General features: G+C 39.7%; 1 protein-coding gene across 3 annotated transcripts; it reads left to right on the top strand.

The window, feature by feature from the left end:
* The first annotated feature begins 1,721 nt into the window (after positions 1-1,721).
* On the top strand, positions 1,722-26,921 carry ccar1 (cell division cycle and apoptosis regulator 1). Of its 3 annotated transcripts, none has more exons than XM_053621037.1 (26): positions 1,722-2,040; positions 4,857-5,012; positions 5,320-5,495; positions 5,777-5,896; positions 7,243-7,275; positions 9,495-9,691; positions 9,788-9,914; positions 10,048-10,161; positions 11,828-12,020; positions 12,144-12,285; positions 16,381-16,536; positions 16,641-16,866; positions 16,971-17,084; positions 17,486-17,652; positions 18,401-18,611; positions 19,721-19,804; positions 19,884-20,129; positions 20,234-20,425; positions 20,674-20,907; positions 21,482-21,617; positions 21,705-21,793; positions 21,876-22,022; positions 22,186-22,309; positions 22,463-22,645; positions 23,703-23,908; positions 24,036-26,921. In XM_053621037.1, exons 1-26 carry the CDS (start codon positions 1,968-1,970, stop codon positions 24,090-24,092), a joined length of 3,903 nt encoding a protein of 1,300 aa, XP_053477012.1. In that variant the 5' UTR covers positions 1,722-1,967; the 3' UTR covers positions 24,093-26,921. The 3 variants fall into 3 exon arrangements, with proteins under 3 accessions (XP_053477012.1, XP_053477013.1, XP_053477014.1); XM_053621038.1 differs by having other exon boundaries at positions 1,725-2,040; positions 19,884-20,072; positions 24,036-26,919; XM_053621039.1 differs by lacking the exon at positions 1,722-2,040 and adding an exon at positions 2,064-2,457.
* Positions 26,922-27,623: the final 702 nt, after the last annotated feature.

Genomic DNA, 27,623 nt, shown 5'->3' with positions numbered 1-27,623 from the left:
TGAGTACACCCCTAAGTGAAAATGTCCAAATTGGGCCCAATTAGCCATTTTCCCTCTGCGGTGTCATGTGACTTGTTTAGTGTTACAATGTCTCAGGTGTGAATGGGGAGCAGGTGTGTTAAATTTGGTGTCATCGCTCTCACACTCCCTCATACTGGTCACTGGAAGTTCAACATGGCACCTCATGGCAAAGAACTCTCTGAGGATCTGAAAAAAATAATTGTTGCTCTACATAAAGATGGCCTAGGCTATAAGAAGATTGTCAAGACTCTGACACTGAGCTGCAGCACGGTGGCCAAGACCATACAGCGGTTTAACAGGACAGGTTCCACTCAGAACAGGCCTCGCCATGGTCGACCAAGGAAGTTGAGTGCACGTGCTCAGCATCATATCCAGAGGTTGTCTTTAGGAAATAGACGTATGAGTGCTGCCAGCATTGCTGCAGAGGTTGAAGGGGTGGGGGGTCAGCCTGTCAGTGCTCAGACCATACGCCGCCCACTGCATCAAATTGGTCTGCATGGCTGTCATCCCAGAAGGAAGCCTCTTCTAAAGATGATGCACAAGAAAGCCTGCAAACAGTTTGCTGAAGACAAGCAGACTAAGGACATGGATTACTGGAACCATGTCCTGTGGTCAGATGAGACCAAGATAAAGTTATTTGGTTCAGATGGTGTCAAGTGTGTGTGGCGGCAACCAAGTGAGGAGTACAAAGACAAGTGTGTCTTGCCTACAGTCAAGCATGGTGGCGGGAGTGTCATGGTCTGGGGCTGCATGAGTGCTGCCGGCACTGGGGAGCTACAGTTCATTGAGGGAACCATGAATGCCAACATGTACTGTGACATACTGAAGCAGAGCATGATCCCCTCCCTTCGGAGACTGTTCCGCAGGGCAGTATTCCAGCATAATTACAACCCCAAACACACCTCCAAGACGACCACTGCATTGCTAAAGAAGCTGAGGGTGAAGGTGATGGACTAAACCCTATTGAGCATCTGTGGGGCATCCTCAAACGGAAGGTGGAGGAGCACATGGTCTCTAACATCCACCAGCTCTGTGATGTCGTCATGGAGGAGTGGAAGAGGACTCCAGTGGCAACCTGTGAAGCTCTGGTGAACTCCATGCCCAAGAGGGTTAAGGCAGTGCTGGAAAATAATGGTGACCACACAAAATATTTGGGCCACTTTGGGCCCAATTGAGACATTTTCACTTAGGGGTGTACTCACTTTTGTTGCCAGCAGTTTAGACATTAATGGATGTGTGTTGAATTATTTTGAGGGGACAGCAAATTTACACTGTTTCACAAGCTGCACACTCACTACTTTACATCGTAGATAAGTGTCATTTCTTCAGTGTTGTCACATGAAAAGATATAATCAAATATTTACAAAAATGTTAGGGGTGTACTCACTTTTGTGAGATACTGTGTATGTATGTGTATATATATATATATATATATATATATATATATATATATATATATATATATATATATATATAAAATTTAATTAATAGGACATCTATTTTTTTTAAGAAAACCATTCAATCCAGTACGGGTCATTTTGACCCTCTTTATGCATTTGTGAAGGTTTTTTTGGTTCATGCATTGTAAGGTCATTCCCTTCAAATGCTATCGAAGTTAGAATCGTGTGTAACAATGTCGTATGTAACTTTAGAGACGGTCCCTTAATTTTCACATATCCGCGATTATCGAACTTCCAACGTCGAACCAACTTTATGCCAGTCTCCTTGGTTGCGATTTGATATCACAACAGTGCATGTTGAATTTAGGGTGCATGATGGAACATTTTTTTAACCTAGGAAATACAACTTAATAATTAAAACCCAACGCTTATAATATAATAATTTTTAATTATTTTACGCAAAAACGCTACATTTGGAACAGAGTGCGTGCTTGATTCACCTTCCTTGATGCCTGGGGTAGTTAATATTTGTTTGCTTCAAGTGGTATGACGTCACCCGAACGATGCGCATGCGCAGTGTTCATTCGCACCAGCGCTGTTTCTCCGTGCATTACCAGCGGTAAGTGGCTACGATGCATGTATACTATGGAGAATCTTGTTCAATATTTGTTATGGTTATGAAACACACAACATTCTGCGCAGCAGATATTATTTTGTTTGTTAATTTGCGAAAAATTCGTTGCGACTGAATGTCCAGTAACAGCCTCGAGCTTAACTAAGGATATGCTAATCACTGGTCCTCAATTAAAGCGCAGTTTAACAAAGTGTCCCAGAGCGCGGCGCACTCGGAGCTCAGGGCTAACGCTAGCGCGGCGCACTCGGTGCTCAGGGCTAACGCTAGCGCGTCGCACTCGGTGCTCAGGGCTAACGCTAGCGCGGCGCACTCGGTGCTCAGGGCTAACGCTAACGCTAGCGCGGTGAGCTAGTCTGCTGCAGGCGGTGCACGGTTTGCGGACTTGACGTTTCTAACTACAGTGTGAGTAGATAAAGAAGTTTGCTTCGAGAAAAACATATATAACCCCTTTGTTTTTCATGTTTCCTGAATGCATTGTCGTTTATTTAAAGCCGCTGGATATCGCTGCTGTTGTAGAAACGCATAGCATGTATCCGATATTATATATGGCTTGTCAATATGCTTTAGCACGCATTTAGCCCATGTTAGCTTAGCGTGTAAACTGAAAGAGGAGCAGCCTAGCTTGCTAATTTGCTAGTTTCATGGCCTTTTTATATGGCTGGTGTTTATGCTGAGATATACAAATGTACGACTAGCTAACCACGCTGCGTTTTCCGCAGCACAGGCCACAGCTTCAGTGTCGTTCATTGTGGTTTTAACCCACCTGATAAATTTGTTGATGTATTTTAAAATGTTCCTTACAGCAGACATGTTTACATTTTTATCGGAGACAGCTGTAGAATTGTGGCTAACAAGCTCGCTGTGCTGTACGATATGGACACGTAGAGAATGTCGCGATATTTCCTTCAGTATATTCCAGACTAACCGGTGTAACAGTGATCTGTCACGGTTAAAGATCAACCTGCGGGATTTTTAAAAACAAAAAAAATTCTTTATTGTAATAATGACACGATTTATGATAACATGCTCATATATCTTATCTGGAAATGATAAGATGAGTCAGAATGGTCACAGGAAGAAAACTGGTTGGTTAGAGGGATCAGTTTCATTCTGCAGGCTTCTGCGATATTAATATTACAATAGACCAAATCAAAATACCAGTGAACTAACATCTCATCTCAGCATGGCACCACAAGAAAAATGACAAGGGCTGTGTCTCGATCAGCTCCCTTGGTGGGGAATCAGTATATTGTGTATGAGAGCTCGGGCACTGGTAAGGACCCTGGCTCACCACACACTGGGACACTGGTAACTCAATTCCCAGTGACATGTCTACGTACTCATGTTTTAAAACATCACCAAAAATTAAAAACTTTACAATATTTAATAAATATTTTAGTTCATATGTCATATAAATTTGTTAGCTTAATCACACGCATTTCTGTCATGTTATTAAAGGCAGAATCATATGCTAGCTAGTGGATTAAAAAAAAGACTCAAACTATATGTATATAGAACGTCAAATAAAGTTAATCGTTAATGTAAGTAATCATTTGAGAGATACAACAGTGATTACAAGCTACTTACATTTGTAGATGGAAGTTGGCTGAGGGTTCGTGTACCCCCATACCGGCCCAAACCAACCAAACATAAGAATTCTCTAATTGTACCGTGAGGAGTGAGGAAGCTTCCAGAGGAGCTAGGAGCGAGGATACACAGGTGTATCCTATGCGGAAGTGTTAAAAACCTGACGCACGTATTAATTCCCCTCCTGCTTTACATCTGCCACAATCTCAAACAAAAAGTCCTTTGATGATGTGATGTAACTTTTTGTGAAATATAATTAAATAATATGCTTACAATGAGTATTGTAGTTAATTGATCCTTGCACGTTTGTATATGCAAAACTGCACAAAAGATGCGACAATAAGCAGATCCCTAAAGCGCACTGAGGTCATCCAGCTGAGCACAGTTGTCATTAACTGACATCGCTTTTAAGTGACGCTTGAGAGAGAGGATATTCCATTTCCTTCGATTTCTCTCTCCTCACATCTCATTCTTGCATCCTTCCCTCACATCCTAAGGGGGTGGAGCTAAGACGCGAGGAAAGGAAATGTGGATGCACAAATAAGAAATGAGAAGCACCCTGTGTCATTTTCATTAAGGGAACTTATTGAGTGTCAATGCTCCCTGGTTTTTTGCAGTGCATTGTGGAATTTTTTTTTAGGGAGTGAACTTTCCAGTGCACTGGAAGGATTTTGCATTTGCGACTGACCTTAAAATGTCCTACTCCCTAATCAGTGCCCAGACTACTGAACAAGGGAGCTGATCGAGACACACCCAAGGTTTAATGGGCATGATCCTCAAAGTGGGGTCCTGGAAGCATAGTCAGGAAGTCTGTGCTTTTTTAAATTTTTTAATTCCATTATCAAATTTAGTCTAATAATCAATGCGATCTTCTAGTTATAGGTATGTTTGAATTGAATCGGTTTAATCCAAGCTTCCTTCTATAAATGATGTCTGCATGAATCTGTTAACTGTTTTAATAATTAAAAAGAAAAGTTCTGTGAGTGGGGTGTTGAAGAATAAAGAACTCTCTGACTCCAGTGCATAGCCAAAATATTATTATTTATACAATAAGACTGTGAACAGTGGATTGTGTTCACAAAATAAACATGTACCGAGATGGTCTGTCATTGCTTATGGCTAAAGGGGTTTCCTGTCCTCAGAAAAGTTTGACAACCTGTGGTTTAATATATTGTTGATTTTCATCTTTGTAACTGAGATTATTGTTTCCGCAGGACATCATTTGCTGCTGGTGCATCAACACCATAAGCCATCCTCCATGGCTCAGTTCGGAGGACAGAAGAACCCTCCGTGGGCGGCCCAGTTCGCTGCAACTGCGGTGTCTCAGCCCGGACACTCGGCACAGTCCCTTGACTTGAACAGTTTACACTGTGAGTAATATAATAAGTGACACAAATTATTGTTTTTAAACAAAATATATGTATATATTTATTATTATTATTATTATTATTATTATTATTATTATTATTACTGGTAATCTCTCTGTAATCAAATTGTGAAGTTTAAATTTTTGAACCATGGTTTATTCAATGAACTTCGGGTTCACTTCAGTTCACTGTACTTTGGAGTATGTTTAGTCTGCTTTGTTCTAGATTCTGTCCTGCCAGATTGTGCAAAGCAGTGTTTGCTGGGAAGTTGCAGCTAACTTCTTTTGTTCTACTGTTTGTCCTGCTACAGCTTTGGGTGTTCAGCAGCCATCCCTTTTAGGTGCCTCCCCCTCCATGTACTCCCAGCAGTCAGCCTTGGCTGCAGCGTCCCTCAACACGCAGTCCGCTGCCAATTACCAGATTTCTCAGCAGACTGCGGCTCTCCAGCAGCAGGCAGCCGCAGCTGCCGCAGCTGCACTGCAACAGGTGAGTTGGTGTAATGTTGCACAATACTCTGCTGTCTTCATAGGTTAAAAGTGCTGGAATTCGGGAGTTCATGAAAGCCCTCACTTCGAAAGCACGCTGTTCACATTCCAACAGTACAGTATTCGCTCGCCAAGGATCGTAATGTTTTTAAAGAGATCATGCTGGTCGTCTGAATGTTGATGATATACTGGAATATCAGTGTCTCCGAGCTCAGCATAGCGGTAACTCCTCTCACAGCTGCAGTGAATAAACATGAGGCTCTGCCGTGTGTTTAATTTTAGTCTCAGATCAATTCAGCCCTGCAGCAGTACCAGCAGCAGCAACAGCAGCAGCAACAGCCACCTCAAGCTCCCCCACCACAGCCACCTCCGCAACAGACACTCTACAATGTCCCACATCAGGTACTCAAGCTCATCCAATTATTTGTCACGTATGTCTTTTCGCACAAAGAACTTAATCAGACATTTATACTGTCCTGGCATGTAACACAGAACATGTAGGACCTAATCTACATTCAATGGAATATCTTCTTTTTTTTTGTGTGTGTGTGTGTATGGAAGTAATATTGTCCTGGTAGCAAAAGAAAAGTGTAATGTGCATTGTTAAATTAAACTACTCTGTGATTGTTTGCATTTGAGCGTCTCAAATTAATCTCATTGCTACATTATTTGGCAAATTCACATCTTAATGCAGCACTTTATAATTAGTGGTTGCAGATGTAACATCTGCAAGGTTATCTCTCAAGTAATTGATTGAATGAACCAGCAGCACAAACCTTTTTTCACCAAAAATATTCATTATGGAGGGCAACAAATTGCTGTTCACAATTAGGGCGAGAAAGGAAATCCAGATGCATAGCTTCTGCTATTAACTGGTTGACACACTGCAGATGCTGGTGTATTGTTAAAAGAAAGAAAGACAGAAACACATTTTTAATTAATCAGATATGTATAAGACCACGTGTAAATGTGGCTCATATCAGAGTTTGAAAGGATTGGACTTTTTTTTTTTTTCTTTTTTTTCTTTCTTTCTTCCTGGAAAAAAACTCAGATCTTTTTGGTCTTGATATTTGTATGACTTATGTGAACAGTTCCTTGTTCCCCTTCATAGTAATGGAAATATAAACAGACTATTCCTGATGATGAAGGCGTCAGCCAAAAAAAGGCAAATACACTTGCCTGCCAGGATTTTCAAGCAAATTGGCTCTCAACATCATCTTTAAACAAGCTTCGTAGTACAGCTATGTATGATCACATTTTGTGATCTTGTAAATCATTTTAGATTTTGTTACGTGCACGATCAATTGTGCTGCGTAAACTTTGTGGTGCTTCAACACTAACAAAGGTTTGGCTGCCTATGGAGTTTTGTTGACTTGATTTAAATTCAGCTCATACAAACCTGGATTCACTACTTCATACTTTTTTCTTAATTACACTCTTTTTAAACATCAAAAGTTGCCTTTATAGTGCAATTGTTTAAGTGCAAAATAATCATTACAAGTGAGTATGTAGTGCGATGTTCAGGAAGTGTCCCAGGGTTGATTTCATGCCTCTTAGCTAGTTTGCATCATGCAACTTGTTGACTGGTTTGTTATTTATTCAGGTGAAAATTGTTGCTGCATTATAACAGTATGCATTGAATGACCTTAGGTGCACATGTTTTAAACTTTGTAAATAGTTTTTCTGTTGTTACTTTGTAATTGTTCAGTAATTGCTGCTGTTGTAATTATTCCACTGTTTTTTGACAGCTTCCACAGCCTCAGCCTGCTCTGCTTTCACAGGTAAACTTCATTGTTATTTCTTGCCCCATTAAGCTTACACATTCAACAAAATATATTTCATTAAAGGGTAGCACCTTTACTTTCCCCAAAAATTGGTATGTTTGTTCGAGATATAGTCAATGTTAAATAAACATTTGTGTAGCTCCAAGAAGCTAAATAATTTTCTAAACTGACAGAAATGCAACTTCATTTAACTTTATTTATCATCAAAGCTCTCCAACTGGTGATTTAATATGCCATTGTAGGTCATGTAGTTATGCTCACCAAGCACTTAATTATGAACACCTAATAAACACCTATTTAATTAGACGATCGTGTGGCTGCAGTGCATAAAATTATGCAGATACAGGCCATCAGCTTCAGGTAATGTTCATATCAGCCATCAGAATGGGGGGAAATGTGATCTGTGATTTTCACCATGGCATGATTGTTGGTGCCAGACCGGCTGGTTTTTAGGTCAGTGCAGAATGGCTGGACTGGTTTGAGCTGACAGAAAGGCTACAGTAACTCTGATAACCACTCTACAATTGTGGTGAGCAGAAAAGCTGCAGTTGCAGAACTGAGGCTGCAGTGGGTACAGGCAAAACTGGACAGGTGAAGACTGGAAAAACGTTGCCTGGTCTGATGAATCTCGATTTCTGCTTAAGCGCACAAATGGTAGGGTCAGAATTTGGCACCAACAGCATGAATCCATGGACCCAACCTGCCTTGTGTCAACAGTCCAGGCTGGTGGAGGTGGTGTAATGGTGCATTGAATGTTTTTTTTATTTTTTTTTTGTGGCACAATTTGTACCCGTTAATAGGAATCAATCCTTTGACTAAGCCATGGCCTGTTTGAGTAATGTTGCTGGCCATGTGCATCTCTTTATGGCCACAATTACCCATCTTCCAGTGGATAATTCCAGCATGATAATGCACCATGTCACAAAGCAAAAATCATCTCAAACTGGTTTGATGAACATGACGAGTTTAGTGTTCTTCAGTGGCCTTCTGGATCTGAATCCAATACAACACCTTTGGGATGTGGTAGAACAGGAGATTCGCAGCATGAATATGCACCTGAAAAATCTGCAGGAATTGTGATGCAATCATGGAAAAATTTCTGAGATTCTGGTCTATGTCGACATCTTGTGGAATGCATGAAATGAAGAAATGAGGCTGTATTGCGAGCAAAGGGAGTCCCTACCCAGTATTAGTATAGTGTTCCTAATAAAGTGCTTGTGAGTGTATGTCTAGGTGAGCAATCTTATCTGGAAAGGGCCGGTGTGGGTGCAGTTTTTCATTCCAACCAAGCAGGAGGCGCACTTGATTCCACCTGTTTAATCAGTTGATCTTGGCTTTCAATTGATTCAGGTGTGGCTTTTGCTTGGTTGGAATGAAAACCTGCACCTACAAAGCTGATGCAACAAAAAAACCCCACCTATGCACGGGTACACTAAAATAAAAAATTTAAGTACGACACTTGCGCTCAGCATTTTACTTGCCATTGTACAGTTTTAGCCAAATGTTTACATACACCTAGGCTAAAGATTTGCCATATATTTATTTTGGCAAGGCAGTTAAGGCATCTACTTTGTTCACATCTACTTTGGTCATTTTACAACAATCTGTTAAAGACCGATTTGTTTACTTTGTACAATAGTTAGTTCCTGTCCCAATTTTATGGGTCGAGTAGCGTTTCAAAGGTGCCTATATTTCCTCTAAGCTCACTGAGGCTTTTCACTCTGCTCGTCTGTGATCGCCATATAAAATTATACACAGTTAGTACAACAGTGTTACCGACATCATCAGAGGACATGCCAAACAATACCTTTCAGGAATATAACTTTTGGCTTAAAATGTGAATGTTTGTGAGATGAAGATGCAAAGGAAGAATCAAAGCCAGTTTTACTGGAAGCACCTTTAACGGGATTGTACAAATCATTGTGAGCTAACTAGCCAGCGGAGTTTGAATGAATTTAGCCTAGGTGTATGTATAATTTTGGCCTGTATTTTGAATATGATGTAACTATAATATATGACATGTTGATTTTATTTGTGCTTCTACGTTGAAAGTTGTCAAGCAGCATCATTATAAAACGCTTGCTATGGCATTTGACCTGCTTTTCTAATGAGCCTAATCCTAACATGGGGGGTGTCAATAGCATGACCGTGCTTAAGTATGATCTCTGTATGGCTTTCTGTCATTCATTTTAAGAAATCTGGTTTATGTTCCCCAGCCCCCTGTTGCTTTGCAGACCAGTATGAGTTTGTCGAACCCACAGCAGACGGCACAGATCACAGTATCGTACCCGACCCCCCGCTCCAGCCATCAGCAGCAGACTCAGCCACAAAAACAGCGTGTCTTCACTGGGGTTGTCAACAAGCTGCACGATACGTTTGGATTTGTGGATGAAGATGTATTCTTTCAGCTTAGGTAAGATGTGGTAGTGAAGCTGTGTTTTCAGTGGCTTTTAAATAATGGATATTTATAAAAATGCTGATTATTAACATGGCTCTATTATGTTTCCAGTGCTGTAAAGGGAAAAACACCCCAAGTGGGTGACCGTGTTCTGGTGGAGGCTGTCTATAATCCCAACATGCCCTTCAAATGGAACGCCCAGCGCATACAGACTTTACCTCAGTTACCCAACCAAACGGTGAGCAAAATCAACTTGCCAAACTGATCCACTACCCAAAATCGAAATAACCAACATGATAACTGGTTCTATAATGCTTTCAAAGGATGCCATTGCGGTGATGTTGATTATTGTGCTTTTAATCTCCATATAGCACCAGGCGGCCCAGCCCTTACCTCAAGTTTCCCCACAGCTGTCCAGCTTTTACTCTGACGCAGGAGTACAACGCTACACTGACACATACACAGCGGTGGATTCAAGACCAAATGTAACCTTTGTCTTTTGAAGTGCTCCCTCTTATCTTCTTTCTTGAAATAGTGCATTCATGTCATGCTGACATAATGGCAGTTTTAAGGTTTCAGCTAGTAAAAGAAATCTTTGTCGTACTTTACCGGTAATTACCGGTCGAAATCTCTATCTACTTTGACAGTTGTGACTGCTGTCTTTTTCTATACAAACACAGCCAAACAAGCAACTGCCACAGCCACAGCTAAAGGTTGTTAAAAGTATGAATGCCTAGTTTTAACTGCTGGATGTAAGATTTGGGTATGTTATGCTCTCTAGTAGAAAAATGCTATTGTGAGCTACTCGCAGAAGAACATTTTGTAATGTGCTCTTCTCCACTACGCAAAATAATTTGACTTCTGCGTAAGGCAAGTAATACACATGCAGAGAAAATTCAGGACAATGTTTAGCATACCAGTTGAAAGAACAAATCTTCCATCCTATAACAAGAGCAGGTCGCTTAGTCCTGCTTCATGACCAGTTTTTCTGGATAAGATAAAGCGATGGCTGAAGATGAATGAATTGCCGGTCATTTTCAAATAATGATGTTCTACAAAATAGTGTTTAGTGTTCTTAATACAAACCGTAGTTTAGCTTTCTTAATACAAACTGGTTAGATGTTAAAAGCTTTTTGCGAAGTGCTTGCTATCATAGCATAGAAAGAAAGCTGGTTCACTACTGAATACGTTTATTTTTGTTTTGTGCGAGTAGCCCGAGTTTGAACATCTCCACAAGCAGCTCTATTGTTTAATTTCTATAACTCTTTCATGGCATGAATGAACTGAAATACTGCTTTTTTTTCTCCCCCCCATTGCACAAACAGGTGTTAGTCGCAGTTCTTTGCTGCTCTTCCCTTCTGCCAAAGATGAGCTGTGGCTAACATGTTACTGCTTCTGCTCTGGTTTACAGCTTTATGCTTGTGTGTTAAATGCCAGTTTTTATACTCTCTTTTCTCACAGTTCGTAGTCTGTCTTTGGCCAAACAGTGTTCGGGGAAATTAGGGCTTGAAGGGTTTTTCTTTGTTCTTGAAGCATTCAGATTTGCTGTATGTTTAATATTAATGGAGTGCATGATAAAGCAAGCGTAGACTAGCTGATGTCTGTATTGTTCTGTGTAACTAACCAAGTATATTACCAAGAAGTGTAACATTCAGGATGCCTTAGCACTTCCTAGTTCTATCCAGTCCAACATCTCTTGTAGTCTTTCCCCTGAGTTAATAAAGGTGTATTTTTTACCTCTGGGACCGAATGATCATTAATGCCTGCATGCTCATATTTTATCACAGTCATGGATTTCTGTCTTTAAGCAATGGCCAAAAGTGATAAATAATTGATTTTGTATTTGAACTACTTTCTTACTTATTCTTCTTTACTTGTCTCCTTATCATGGGATTTATTTGTTTCTTTTCATCACAGGGTTCTTTGTGTTTTAACAAACCTTTCCTTTAGGTCGTAACCTTTTATAATGTGTCACTCAAATTCATATGCTGGAAGTGAAACAGATTTCATATACGCTGTGGTAAATTGTGTTAAAAAAATAAAATGTATACCATGCACCCATATGTACCACTGCCAACAGGCTAGTCCCAAACTGGTTGCTATAATCCTCTGACTTGGTTGATTCTGACTCGCATGTACTGCATGTTTCAGAGCCAGCCTCCTGCTCCCAACATGATGAAGCCAGGCCCTTCCATGATTCAGTCTCTACCTCCACCCACCACGTTCAGTGTGCCGGCACAGGGTCCCCCTCCCTCGCTGCTTCAGGCGCAGCTTTCAGCAGCCTCTCTCGCACCGTTGCTTCAGAATCCTCCCCAGCCTCTCCTTCCTCAGCCACCTCCAAAAGGTAGGGTATCCTAAGCCAGCTTCCCAACAGGTTCTGAGTTTGTGCAGAATGAGAGATGATATTACTACCTTATACTGTGTGCCTTATACTATGTTTTATCTGTTGGTTCTGCCTGTCTTATAGATTCAGTCTTTTCGGGGGGGTTACTTCAGCCTCCTGTGCGGATGATGCCCCAGCCTCAGCCTGTGAGACGCATAGAGCCGTCTCCTCGCTTTCCCAGCCGCAATGATCGACCAGAGCTCATTCTGAGGAAAGAAGACAGAAGGTCAGTATTTATTTGTTTTTGTTTGTTTATTAATAAGGTAAGGTTATTTTCTATAGGTCATTTTTAATGCTCATTCCCAGTTTGGCAATAATTACTGCTATAAGGTGTATACATCGTCTACATACTGTACATTAATGCTTTTCAGCAAATTGTTGCTTTATTTACTAAACATCCTCTACGTGGTTGCCATTTCTTTGTAAACACACACGGAGTTACCTCTCCCATTTATGATGAACTTGTGTTAACACATCTGGTGTTACAATACATGTAATTGCAAGTCCATTACAAACTTGCAACAGCTTGCTGATCCAGCCATATGAATGATTTCAGTATGTTCTTCTTTTGTCAAAGCCTTTCTTAAAAGTGATCTGAAAACTCTCTCTCTCTCTCTCTCATATATATATATATATATATATATATATATATATATATATATATATATATATATATATATATAAATAAAACATGAAATATAAATAACAAACCAGGTATGAAAAATTTTGGAAGACCTTTTGCTAAAATGTGTTACTTTCCCTTTTGGTACACCATGTAGTTGTGATTTATTTTTAACTGTCAACATATCCCATCTTTTTCTTTTCATCTGAACACTTGCAGGGCGTACACAAAGTAATATGTACACAGGAGAGACATGTTTAGTTAGCCATATTGTGAACATAACCATTTGGTTATATAACCATGTAACTTTTACAAACAAGTTTTCTTATGTACTTTTTCTGTAAAGCTGTATTTTCCACAGTGGCACCTCTACAGATCATATTTGGTGAGACATGTAGAGAGTAAGAGCACGGAGACTGCACTTGTCTAGAGGTCTTGGACCGTTCCCCCAAGCTGAACATTTGAAGCTGTATTTTTTTTTTTTTTTTTTTTTTTTTTTTTTGGTTTGCACACACCCACTGCCCTTTTCATCAGGATTCAAATCCAGAGATGGCATTTGCAAAATATCTGTTGTCTTTCTTTTAACCATTTCTGTGTAGATTTGGAAGTATATTTATGGTCATTATCTTCTTAAAATATTACTCTATGGCTAGCTTTTAACCTCCTGGCAAAAGCCACCTGCTTTTGGGCAAATCTGCTATTGTTTTTACAAAAGCTTTTCTAGTTTTTGATTTCACTAGTCAAAAAACAACTTGAAATCATCAATGATTCACCGTTTCACAGGTTAATTATATTTAACATTAGCCAAGTTTCCATCCATGTTTTGCGCATTTGTTATCGACAAAGTGAACGTGCATAAAAAAGTTTGCTGTATTTGCTGTTTCCATCCAACTGGCCTTTTACCGATGGAATGGTGTGTGTTGTCATCCTTTAAAATAAATTATCACATGAGTTTTGGTGTATCGCAAAAGAAATCTTCCCTTGAGCAGTTACCATACATAATTCTGTATATCAAATTGTGAACCTTTTAATAAGCATGTTATTGCGTGACTAAAGTAATGAGTACATTTTTATTTAAAGCAGCGCATCCATTACTTATGCATTAAAAGAGTTCCGTTTTCTCATGTCATTTGGCTCAGCGCTCATGCTCTCGCTCGCTCTCTCGCGCTCTCTCACAAACGTGTGCGTACTCTGGTCGTTACCATGGAGATATAAACAAACCGTCGTCACATGCCATGGCGTGAGGTAGCTGCCAAAAAGTATATTTCTAACTGAAATACTTGTACATATTTGTTTATATGCAAAAAAAAATTCCATGATGTTACAGTTGGACTTTTTGTAGCAGGACACAATACTCAGTCATTTGTTATTTATCTTTATATTCTTGTTGAAACATGTCTAATCAATATAACGAGAGAGTTCAGTTCTTTCTGTCACATTTATCAAACTTCTTCCACCACGAAAAAAATGGTCTGGTCTTGGACATTAATCTCCCGATCTGAAATAGGGTCACACTCCAGCCCTGCCCATGTTGGAGGTAGTGTTGGAGAGCTGCGGCCATCGCAGGTCGTCACCGACCACCGGTTCTGACCAGAAAGCCGATCGCTCTGTTCAAGCTGTCAGTCTGTGCCGAGTACAGTGTAGTGGGGGAAACTTTCAGGGTTAGTAAAATAACTGTCCATCGACGTGAATATGCTGTATGCATAACTATTAAAGGCAGCTGAATGAAGCGGAGGCCAATGAAACTGCATACCGTAATTCTTTGCTGCATCTTGTCACAGGTTTGCAGTGCACTGCATGGCACACACATCCCTGTTCTTCCCCAGACTGATGGATAAATTCTGTCATGTGACACTTTTTTGCATGAATACAATTTTTTTCCAAACTATATCTTCGACATTTAAAGTATCCACATACAGTTTATCCGCTAAAGTTAAACAAAAAAAAGATGACATTTGTGTAATGTTATCAATAATTTGACTTTCCATCAGCTGCATCGGTAAACATTTCAATGAACTAAACCTTTTATCGCAAAAAACCTTGGATGGAAACGTGAGGTATCAGAGCCTTTTTTTTTGTTTGTTTGTTTTTTTTTTCTCTCCTCCTCCCCCCTTCTCCCCTTTCCTTTGTATCCAGTCCTTTTTTTTGCCAAACATGTTGTTGGTGTGTGCATGTCCAAAAAGATTTTAATATCCACACGAGTTCTGATAGTGGTTGCAATGACACTTGAAGTGCAGCTTCTGCATTTTATAGGCTGTTCTCCAAAAAGACTTCTTTCATGCAATGTGATTAAGCAGCTTATTGTTATGAAGATGGTGTCTAATTGTAAGCTGTGATCTGTGAGTTTTTCTTTTCCTTTCTCACCATCCTCCTCAATGTAAGTGTAGGGTAGTATGCATATGTATTTTTAAATACAGTGCTGTGAAAAAGTATTTGTGTATCTCCTACTAAATTGTTTCAGAAATTAAAACAAATCTAAGATAAAACATAGGAAACTTGAGTAAACACAAAATACAGTTTTTAAGTGATACTTTTTTTGCGTCAATAAATAACTATCAGTCTGGGAAGGATTACAAAGCCATTTCAAAGGCTCTGGGATGCCAGAGGACCACAGTGAGCGCCATTATTTCCAAATAAAATTCTGCACAGTAGTGAACCTTCCCAGAAATGGCTGACCTTCCAAAATTCCTCCAAGAGCACAACTACTACTCATCCAGCAAGTCACAAAAGAGCCAAGGACAACATCAAAGGAACTACAGGCCTTTCTTGCATCAATAAAGATCACTGTTCATGACTCCACTATCAGAAAGACACTGGACAAAAATGCCATCCATGTGGCGAGGTGAAAACCACTGCTAACCCAGAAGAACATTAAGGCTCGTCTGAATTTTTCCAAAACACACCTTGATGATCCTCAAACCTTTTGGGAGAATGTTCTGTGGACTGAGGAGTTGAAAGTGGAACTGTTTGGAAGACCGGGGTGCTGTTACATCTGCTGTAAACCAAACACAGAATTCCACAAAAAACATCATACCTACTGTTAAGTGTGGTGGTGGATGTGTGATGATGTGGGGTCTGGGCATCTTGCAATAATTGAGGGAAACATGAATTCTGCTCTGTACCAGGAAATCCTAAAGGAGAATCTCCGGTCTTCAGTCCGTTAGTTGAAACTCAAGTGCAACTGGTTTATGCAGCGAGACAATGACCCAAAGCATAGGAGTAAGTCCTAGTCCTAGAAGTAACTGAAAGACTGATCTCCAGTTATCGGAAGCGTTTGGTTGCAGTTATTTCTGCTAAACGTGGCACAACCAGATTTTAAGTTAGTTTTACACATTGGTGATGGGTGTTATAATTTAATTAAATTTTTTTTTTTTTCAATAAAATAAATCAATAAATAAAAACTGTATTTTGTTTACTTGGGTTACATTAGAGTTTCTAGAGACTTATGTCTGTTCAAAAATGCAAATCAAATAAACAAACAAATGTCTTTACGAACAACTTAAATTAAAAATATTTATTAGGGGTATAAATATATTGCCACATGTTTTGGGATATTAACTAAATTATATGCATTGTAGTTAATTACTTTGTGACCCAGTGTTGCATCTTCACAGCTCCAGGTTCGAGCTCAGCCCCGAGTTTAGGTTACTATCTGTGTGGAGTTTCTGTGTAAGTAATTAAATGATCATTTGCATGCAGTCGGGAGAGAGACCGAGAGCGGAGGCGATCCAGAGATCGTTCCCCAACTCGCAAGCGCTCAAGGGACCGGTCACCTCGAAGAGATCGTTCTCCAAGACGTCCACGCAGAGTTGTACCTCGATATACTGTACAGTTCTCCAAGTTCTCCCTTGATGGGTAAGGCTTGTACTTACTGTTTACTATTAAACAGTAATTTAACATGCATGTGAAGTACACATGCATATAATAATTGCATGTCTATGCATGTGCTCACTCCACAGATATAACTGTGACATGATGGAACTTCGACGGAGGTACCAAAGTCTTTACATCCCAAGTGACTTCTTTGATGCTGTATTCACCTGGGTGGATGCCTTTTCCTTATCACGACCATTTACTTTTGGAAACTACTGTAACTTCCATATCATGCATAAAGAAGTGGACTCTTTAGTGAAGAACACCGCTGTACTGGACCCTCCTGATGCCAATCATACCTACAGTGCTAAGGTGTGAGGACACATCGTACCTTTTTTCTTTTTCTTTTTTTTTTTGTGGCATCTTTTTCGTATATTTTTGTGAGTGCTACCTAAAAAATGCTGCTTGTGGTGTAGGTGATGCTGCTTGCAAACCCCAGTCTTGATGAACTATATCACAAGTCCTGTGCCTTGGCTGATGATCCACAAGAGCTGAGGGACTCTTTCCAGCACCCAGCCCGTCTCATTAAGGTAAAGCCAGAAATATAGTCATCCCACATCCTTATTCACTACAAATTACCGTCAACTTAGAGTTTGGTAATTAGTAACCTATTTGTGTGCCACTACTGCAGTATGTTACAGAACAACTGGACAAATGTTTCACTAAGGCTATCCAGCCAGTTATTCAGTAGCTACCAAATTGTTTGTTGTTAGGAGGGTTTTTTTCTGCTTCTCTAAAAGCTAAATGTCAAGTGTCTATCCTGTTTTTCATACAATGATGCTGGCTTTATTTGTGTCAGTACCTTTAGTGAGAGTTGTGTTAACTGATGTCGCCATCTTGTTTGCATGATGATTGCTGTAATACCTCTTCAGCACTCTAATGTGTATAGCATATGATTTATTTATTTTTTTGTCAACTTGTTTCTTATCAGTTCTTGGTTGGGATGAGGGGCAAAGATGAGGCCATGGCGATTGGTGGCCACTGGTCTCCATCCCTGGATGGAGCTGACCCAGAGAATGATGCCTCAGTCCTTATCAAAACAGCAATACGTTGTTGTAAGGCTCTGACAGGCATTGATCTGAGTTTGTGTACCCAGTGGTAAGTACAGCTCTTTTTTTCCAAAGTTGTTCTAATTTGTCTCATTTTTACATGTGTGCATTTGTCAGCACTAGTCCTGAGCAATGCTAAAAATGCTAACTGAAAAACATCAGCATTCTGTGACTCACTGCATGGTTTTGACAAAGCTCTGAAATGTCAGGGGCTTATTTGTTTACTTAACTGTAATTTATTTTTTTGCTCTTTTTATCTTTACTTTGCAATGTCCTTTTTTGCTAACGTGTGTAACTGTCATGCCTCAATGTGGTTGAATGCACTTAATCTGTTGCTAGAAAAGCAGAGCCAGAGGAGTCGCCGCCACCATTACATTCTGTTTTATGACATTTGACATGTTAAATATCTTATATATTTAACTTGCTTTCACTGTGTCTTTTGAATATGTCTTCCTCTCACAACCCTGTGGTTTATAAGCTATCCCTCACAAGCATCCAGTTCAGACTCTCAGATTCTATGGGGTGGGGTCTGGCAGGAGGGCAGGCGAAAATGTCAGATTTCTTGTTCGTTTTCGTTTATTCTGTCTGTCAATTTTCCCAATACATGGCTGCTGTTCATCGTGAGAACCTACTGTGGAGATCTGCAGACTTATTTTCATGTCCTATTCTGGGGTCGTTTTACCACAAAGTGGGGCAATGGGATTGGAGCTGTGTGTGTTTATGGAAGTGTATTGGGGTTAGGCCTTGTGATGTCTGACAGAATGTTTCTTTCCAATGCACTTCTTCCTTTGCGACAGGTATCGTTTTGCAGAGATTCGCTATCACCGCCCTGAGGAGACTCACAAAGGGCGGACAGTTCCCGCACATGTGGAGACAGTGGTTTTATTTCTCCCGGATGTTTGGCATTGTCTTCCTACCCGCTCAGAGTGGGAAGGACTGTCCCGCGGACTCAAGGAGCAGCTGGCAGAGAAACTCTTGGCTGAACGGAAGGAGGCTGATGGAGAACAGGCACTGAATGCTAATCCTTTTCTTCTCATTTCCGCTTCTCACAGGCACAGGAATAGACAGACAAACACTCAAATACACAAAAACAAACACAGGCATCATACAAAAGCCCCTTTTTACTGTCCCTGTGTGTCCATCCTTTTTCCTCAACCCCATCCCCTCCTGCTTCCTTTACTTGCTCTCCCAGCACACCCCACCCCACCCAGCCTGCAGTCACACACAGCGGAACAGATTAGGAAATACTTTTATGAGACTGCTTCAACTGGTAAAACAGATTCTAGCTCTGCCTGTTCATAAATTCAGTGAGAAAAACACAATTTTTTTTGTAGTGTACAAATAGACATAATTCAGTTCCACAGTTTGCTTGTGGGATGTGCACATCATTTAATTTGGAAATTGTTGACATTATGGAATGGCATGCTGGAATCTGGAGAACCAGTTGTGATTTAAAAAAAATAATGTGTTTTTCAGAGTGTTTTCTGTTATAATTAATTTTATATTTCAAATCAATATCTGATGAACTCCAAAAATTCATTAGGTTTTCTTTCTTGTCTGTCCTCATTTATTTATTTATTCATTTTTTTAATTTTTTGGTTATATATTTGGCTATATTTTTTGGATTGGACTGTACCTAGACTTTTGGACTTGATTTCTCCAGGGAGGTTGCTTGGTCCAAGGACAGTCCTCTATGGCTAAATGTTAAAAATGAGAGAAAAGGCGTAAACAATTAAGTTGCAAATTAGTTATAGGGAATCTTTACACACACTGAGTTGGAGACCATCTGAGTGCATCTGTCACATTTCTTGGACCCACTGTCATTGATTATCTTTTTGTATTCCACAGAACTGGCATTGATTGGCCGATGGGTGAGGTTTGGATCGGTTATAAAAGCTAGAGAGCTCCCATGTATACTAGAAGTTGACTCATTTGGTTTGGGGTTTTTTTTTTTGTTTGTTTGTTTTTTTGTTTTCAAAATCGAAACCTCAGTTGGAGAAGAAAATGAGACTCTGTTTTGACCTTGCTTCTTGCACGGATCAGCTTTTATTTCAAAAATGAAGACCATTTTAGAGGTACTGTTTAACTTTTTGTTCATCTGTTTTTAACTGGTGTAGGAGGAAGAGGAGAAAGATGACGACGATTCCAAAGAGGTTACTGCCCCCACTCACTGGTCTAAACTCGATCCGAAGTCTATGAAGGTAAAATTGTTGGTTAATCATTTTGGCCCCGTTCCCTGCTGAGCAGCTTCTTCATCGGTATGTGTGTGTCTGTGTTTAGGTGAACGATCTGCGTAAGGAACTGGAGAACCGATCTCTGAGCTCCAAAGGATTGAAGTCCCAGTTGATAGCTCGGCTCACTAAGCAACTGAAGGTGGAGGAGCAAGTGGAGGAATCTAAAGAGCCTGAGAAGGTTGAGCCTACCAGTGTGGAGGAGGAGGAGCCCTGCAGAACGGAGGAAGATCGTGAGGTGAAAGATAACTTGAAACTTGATTTCACTCATATTCGGAACATGTCGACTCAAATTGTGAGTGTTGTTTGTATACTAAGATAGAAATCGTATAGAAGGAAGTCATTTGACTCTGTGTTTATTTGTAAGATTAGTCAGATCAAGTTTGTGTTGACTTTCAGGAAGAGGAACGTAAGCGACAAGAGGAGTTGGAGCGTCAGCGTAGGGAAAGGCGTTACGTTCTCCCAGATGAGCCCACAATCATCGTTCACCCCAACTGGGCAGCCAAGAATGGCAAATTTGACTGCAGCATCATGTCTCTGAGTGTGCTGTTGGACTACAGGCTGGAGGACAACAAAGAGCACTCCTTTGAGGTTAGGAAACCTAATCCACATTTTAACGGCTTCCTTGTAAATCATTATATATTGAATATAAAGATTGCTAGCAAGTGCCATTCGTGTCGATGTAACACATCTCACAGTGTGCATATTTTGCGTAAGCGTATTGAGTGGTGCTGTAGTTTGCTTTCTGTATTACATGCTAGTAAAATTGGACTAGTCGTAAATCTCCTCATAAAATCATAAATGTCCTCTAAGTGATAGTTTTCTGTGCTCCTGTTTAGGTCTCATTGTTTGCTGAACTTTTCAATGAAATGCTTCAAAGAGACTTTGGCTACAGGATCTACAGAGCTCTTGCCGCCCTCCCGAGTAAGGATGAGAAAAAGGAAAAGAAAGATAAGGCAAGGAAAGATGCCGAGAGAAAAGAGGTGGACAGGAGGGATATAAAGAAGGAGAAAGAGGACGAGAATGCTGAGCCAGTCTCAAAAAGACCAAGAGAAGAGGAGGATAGGAAGCGGGTGAGTGGATCTTGCATGCTCCCATGTGTACTAGCACTTGCTTCAGGTCATAATTGCGTTTAGTAAAATCGTGGTCATAAAATGAGCACATGCAAATTTCACGGACCTTTTTCCTTATTCACCAAGGGTGTTTTTGGTGTATCCGTACAGTCAAATTTGAAAACGTTTTAACAACCTGAAAAACCTGCTTGATTTAACTGCCAGTCAGTCACTATCATCAGTAAGTCTAAGAAATATAATTATTCATAATAGCAATAACATTTTTTTTATTAACTGTAAATTTGTAAAAGAGAATCAGAATGCTCACACGTATATCATTATCGGCTCAATTGTGTAAGGCATGCATTTGTGTACAAGAGGCACCATGTAGTGTTGACCTGGATGCAGAGTCTTGGGTATCCAAAAGATTAGCTGCAAACAGAGTTCACAACTGCCTTCCGGTGAGCTTAGGAAGCGGTTCAATTTTCTACTTGATTTCACTAAACACTGCAAACGAATAGCTCTCCAGGGAGAACATGGGGCCCCGCTGATTTCCATGAAATAATTGGAAACACCTTTTCCTTATGTTTAACAGGACGAAGACAAGGAGAGGACTTTGAAGAAAGAAGAATCCAAAGATGACGACGATAACGAAGATGAAAGCAGCAATAACAATGCTGACGAGTATGATCCTATGGAGGCTGAGGATGCTGATGAATATGACGATGAAGGTATATCCTGTATCCTTGTAAAGAGAGGAGTTTTTTTTTTCATGTTGTACAAATGTATCAGCTGAACGTCACGGTTATAATTCGCAGATAAAGACGATGAGGATTCCAGTGGGAGGGATCGGAGGGATGACCGCCGCGATGATAGAAAATCAAGAGATAGATCATCTAAAGATAAAGTGAGCTCTTTGTGGTCGATGTAGTCCTTAACAACCATTTGTTTTCTGCACGCTGAGATTAATTGCCATCTGCTATCTGTAGGATGACAAAAAGAAGCAGATGGTCACATATGACAAAGATCTCCTAATGGCTTTTGTGTACTTTGACCAAAGCCACTGTGGCTACCTACTGGAGAAGGACCTAGAGGAAATTATGTACACACTAGGCTTGCATCTCTCCAGAGCTCAGGTATTATAAATTTATAAGAATCGTTTTAAAACAATGTACTTGTTCATCACTTTGTGATTAATATTTGAAGGCTGTTTGAACAGAGGTTAGTATTTGTCTTATAACTACTTATAAGGAGTGTTCAGTTCCGTGGTAGTGCTAACAGGCTAAGAATCTCTTGTAGGTAAAGAAACTGTTGAGTAAGCCATTAGTGAAGGAGAGCTGCTACTACCGAAAGCTAACGGACCGAGCCAAAGATGAGACCGGTCCAATATGGACAGCTGATTCTCAACTCGAGAACTCCTTGGGTAAGTAATAATGCTACGTCACTGCTAATACTTTAACCAAAATAATAACTTGGTTATGGTTCACCTGATTAGACAGTAAAACTTGCTGGTTACTTAAATATAAGCCATTTAAAAGTCATCATTGGTGATTAACAGTGCTTTGCTGATTTACAGGTAATCGACCTCTGCTGCCCAGTCAGAAGACAAAGCGAGAGATGGCGGACAGTGACTCGGGCAGCCTTATCGTTTATAATGGCGCTATGGTAGACGTAGGCAGCATGCTACAGAAACTGGACAAGAGTGAGAAAGCCAGAGAGGAGATTGAACAGAAACTCATGCAGCAGGACACTAAAATGGGTAACGTATACAGTCACTGTCACATTAACACCATATCACAAGAATGGGTGGTTCAATGTTTGTAGTTTGCATATGAAATTATCACTGTAACCAGGATTTGATCCAAACAGGCTCAAGGTAACGTGTGTATTAGGTGTTTTTTAATAGCTTCCTTCCTGTTTGCAGTATATTTCAAGTGTATTCCTGGCCTACTGATTAGACTGCATCCTGGCACACCAAATCATGTCAAATCAATTTGTGGACTTTGGGGAGGTGCTATGTACCATGTGTATGCTTAATATGACTGTGTACCATTGTTGGATAATGTTTTACAAGTGTAATTGCATTTCTAATGGTCTGGTCAGCTCTATGTTGTTCTGGGTCACAAGTTTTTGTGGTTGATTGCCCTTTGCCCAATAATGTTTTGTCCAACCACCAAGCTTTTTTTTATTGAGCTGTTTTGTGAAGCACTTTGCCATTTGCTGTCATGGCATCATTTTCCTCAATATAAAAATATTATTCTTGGTCATTTTTGTCTCATTTGTTTAACTGGGTTCCCTTTATCTACTTTTACGACTTGTGTGAAAATCTAATGATGTTTTAGGTCATATTTATGCAGAAATGGAGAAACTTTTAAGGGTTCACAAACTTTCGAGCACCACTGGACTTACTTGCAGTATGTGGACACCTGACCATGACACCCATATGTGCTTGTTGAACATCCCATTCCAAAAATATGCAGTTGGTCCACTCGTTGTTGCCATAACGGCCTTTATTCTTCTGGGAAGAGTTTCCATTGGATTTTGGAGCGTGGCTGTTGGGATGTGCTCCCTTAGTTCCAGTGAAGGGAAGTTTGTCATTTTAAAGCATGCAAAGACCTTGTAGATAATTGAGTGCTTCCAACTTTCAGGCATCAGTGTGGGGAGAAACCACATGGGTGTGATGGTCAGGTGTCCACAAACTGTAGGCCGTATAGTGTACTCATTTAGTTTATATAGTGTACTTATTTTGTTTCAGGCTGTTAAAATGTCTGTTATTGTGCACAGCTGCCATATTGAAAAAGTGCTTTGTATTGCAGACGAAGATGCAAAAAAAATATCAGAAATGGAGTCGACTAACCGCAGTCTGATGAGGGAACTGGAGCAGGTGAAATCCAGCCTGAGAGAGACAGAAAAGAGTCTCCGAGCGTGTGAACAGCAGAAGAGCAGCTACCAGAAGCAGCTTCGCAGCACTCTGCTGAGCCTCGGCACAGTAATGAAGGATCTGCAGAGTGTCTTACCTAACGTGTGTAAAAACTATACAATACTATATGCATGTGAAACTCTGTCTGATCATTTTTAAATTAAAATATAATAGAATTGTTTTTTCTATGATTTTCAGTGTATATCAATGTTTTGTCTGTCTAACATAGGATGATCATCCTGAAGATGGTGGCCAGAAAACTCAAATTAATGGCTCAGATGACTGAATTACCTTTGCGCATGTCTGTGACCTATTAACATGTTTAAACCTGTAAATAAGCACTAAACTCGTTTAATTAGAAGTTGTTGGGGGGGGATTTGTACAAATTTTAAAAACCGAGGTGGTCATGCTGGTTTAGGTTTCTCCTCATAATGTTTTTTTTGTTTTTTTTTGTTTTTTTCCAGACTTTCTACATAATTTATGGTAATTTCATTCAGTACAAGGCTTATCCAGTTCATTTGTGATTATTTAATTCTTGTCGTAATATGATAAGTGTCATTGATTTCAGAGTCCTAGCAAAAATTTTTCTTTTCTGGTTGCCAGTAATCTTTTCTTTTCTGTCAAAGTTCTATCAATTTGCTTGGAGGTATGAGTGCTTTATCTAAGTTTAATTAGCAATAATGATGTTATTTATATGTACAAAGTATGTAGAACAGGTTAAAAGGTTTCTTTCACATTAGAACCTGGGTAGAATTGTGTATCGGATGGCGAGCCAGGCTCAGGGTAGATATCTTTTTATTGTACTGATGCCACAGATCTTTGTTTTGTTTTGTGTGTAATATCTTTGCCAACACTTTGCTAACTTGCTGCTATCCTGTTTGTTGATGTGCATCTATGCTGATGCATGCATATTTGCTTAATCCTGACAGTTCGGAGTATGTTCCGTGATCTTTTGGTATCCTATGAGGACGGTACTGTGTGCATGTAAATTTTTTAATTTTTTTTTTTTTTTTTTTTTTTTTTTTTTTTTAAATCATTTCAAAAGTTAATTCTGACACAAAAGCTAAAAATAATGTTTTTGATATAGTGGTTATTGTAATAAACTTAGCTCTGGCTCTGTATACTTCAGAGGAATCCTAAAGTACTTTACAGAATATTCCAGAATTGTAGTTTGTGTGAATGTGAAAAATGTTTTCCCGTATTATTATTTTTCTCTGTTCGGTCATCTTCTTTCGCAGCTGGCTACAGTTGGTGGGTTATAGGGAACCGGGGGGGGGGGGGGGCAAACTTAGTAACAATGAGCCCAAAGCAACCAAGTGCATATTATTTTTCTAATCCAGATGTACTACCATGGTTGTTCTGTGTAAAATAAAGAATTAAATGGTTCATTTTAACTTTTCATTATGCGTTACTGCTTTCTAGTCATTTTTATTGGCGGCTAAATGTTTGGTCGTTTGTGAAGCCGCCAGTCATGTCCTTTAGAGGGCAACGTTTGACAAATTACGAGCTTTGCATTTTAAGGTGTGTTGTCCTGCACAGTGCAGTGTTGTTTACTCTAAATGTTTTTAATTGAAACATATCTGAAAGTTTCCAGGAATGCCATATGTAATATATGTGGCTGTCATTCGGGTTATGTTAAAAATTCTCCATTAAGAAGCAAGATAAATTTTCTAAGAATGGGGCTGATTCTTAGAAGATGAAATAAGGCATTGATTATTCGCCCATGTAGATTATCCAGAAACCTGGGGGGTATTTTAATTCCAGACTTCAGATACGAAAGCTTCATTGTTCTCCTTAAATAAGGATTGTGTATTGTCATTCATGAGAGCTTTTTGTTAACTCCACTCCCCCAAGACTACCGGGTGTGTCAGACAGAGGAAGCCAGTTTGGATGTGACTGCTTGCTTTTACTTGCGTTACATTCCAGAGCAGAGAACTGACTTCAGGAGTTTTTCACTACTTTGTGTGCACGTTTATTCTTGCATGCTCTTTTTTTTTTTTTTTTTTCCCTCCAAAGTAAAGGAAATGGTTTCCTTATCCAGAAAGTGTAAGCCAGCTTGGATATTGCTGCCGTATTAATGACTCTAACATGCCAAGATTGTCTGGGTTTCCTGCAGTGAATTGGAACAACATAATACTCATTGCCTGTGAATGGACATTGTTGTTCCAAACTGCTGCAGGAAACAGACGCAGTCAATGACATGGTGCAACTGGTTAAGGTGAGAGATTTCCACTGCCACTCAGCTGATTTGAAAATCACTCAACCAGTTCCTGCTGTTACAATATGCTTGGCACAACTGGCCTGTTACATATGCTCTACTGAGACTGTCCTTGACTCTGCAAAACCTATAGAAGTAATATGAAACTAGAGTACCGTATTCCCTGACCTGATGTCAAACATATTTTTGTTATGGAGACCATTATGGGACATCAGTACTGCTCCACTGATCTTGGCCACAATATCACTCTGCAGTCCAGCTGCAGCAGAGGCAGGCGGCGTGTCGTGAAATCTAAGCGTGTACAGGTAAGCGCACACTCTCTCTGAGACAGAGGGCTTTTGTGCCTCCACCTTCTCTCAACCTCTCAGAGCTGGATAGCAGTCGCACATTAAAGAGCCACTGCACAATTGGCTCATTTAACACAGGCTTGGTGCTTTTTCTTCTTTCTATTTCTGAGGGGGGAGCTTGGGTGTCTGTTGAGCTAACGTTGGGGGGAAAAAAGTGATTGAAAAAAAGATTAAATTGCTAGGCTTACTTGATGGTGCAGACGATTCTTTGAACAGGGAAATAGAGAAGCATGCAGATTTACTCTAGCTTTCTGAAAGTAAATACTGATGCCACTAACATGCTAAAAATAATTATGTACTTACCACAAGTCAATAGTTATATAATTCAAAATACTCTTACTCACAAAGTGTTTTCTAAAGTTATTTTGGTGTGTTGCCTGTAAGTTTTAAGTTGGATTTTTATTTTTTGTATTTCTTTTAGGTCATTGTGTGATTATGGAAGTCGAAGAACACATGGCTCTTTTGTTTACAGGTGGACCCATTAAACACTGATCTGGGTCAGACATATGTCTGTCTTGGATGCCTCTTCTTCCAACCCCTTTTGTTCACACCCTGCCTCGCTTTAGTACATCCGGCACCTCACCACGTACATCCCCCCCAGCCCCCCCCCCCCCCCACCCAAAAAATATAAATTTTCCATGTCATTGTTACAATTACCACAACAAAGCTGAGCTGTCATCCATTGAAACTCGAGATTGGCCTGTCCTCATGGCTTTTCATAACAAGCATGGAAACCCCACAGGAGTAGACTAGCTAAGATATGTGTATCAGGAATATTAGTGAAAATGAGTAATTAAGAAATCTATACCATAAACTCAATCGGTTGGGTCTGAACAAGACTTTTTTTGTGTGTGTGTGTGCTCAAAACATAATTGCTAACATGAATTAGAATTAAATGAACATGAAAATGTAATTAATTGAAAATATATTTAAAACTATAAATATTATATTTAATACTTAAAATACTAAATAACTGAAAATACTTTTTGTGATACTGGGCTATTGTGTTTCTATTTTTAATTGGCTGGTTGTAACTACTTAATTTCTGTTAGTCTATTTCTGCCATCCTACACAGAACAATTATCAAACTGGCACCCATTATTATTATTATTATTATTATTATTATTATTATAATTATTATTATTATTATTATTATTATTATTATTATTATTATTATTTTTAAATTTGCCCTACACTAGGGCAAAGCTGTGATACTACATGTCTATACTACATGTCTTCACATGGTAGCAGG

Source organism: Ictalurus furcatus, chromosome 3 (genome assembly GCF_023375685.1).
Source record: "Ictalurus furcatus strain D&B chromosome 3, Billie_1.0, whole genome shotgun sequence".
In the NCBI taxonomy this organism is placed as follows: domain Eukaryota; kingdom Metazoa; phylum Chordata; class Actinopteri; order Siluriformes; family Ictaluridae; genus Ictalurus; species Ictalurus furcatus.
This window is presented reverse-complemented; position numbering and strand designations above follow the sequence as displayed.

Coding starts and splice junctions, on each gene's coding strand:
- ccar1 (XM_053621037.1), top strand. CDS start 1,968: ATGACGTCACCCGAACGATGCGCATGCGCAGTGTTCATTCGCACCAGC. Junction 10,162..11,827: donor CGGTGGATTCAAGACCAAAT/GTAACCTTTGTC, acceptor TGCATGTTTCAG/AGCCAGCCTCCTGCTCCCAA. Junction 20,908..21,481: donor AAGAGGAGGATAGGAAGCGG/GTGAGTGGATCT, acceptor TATGTTTAACAG/GACGAAGACAAGGAGAGGAC.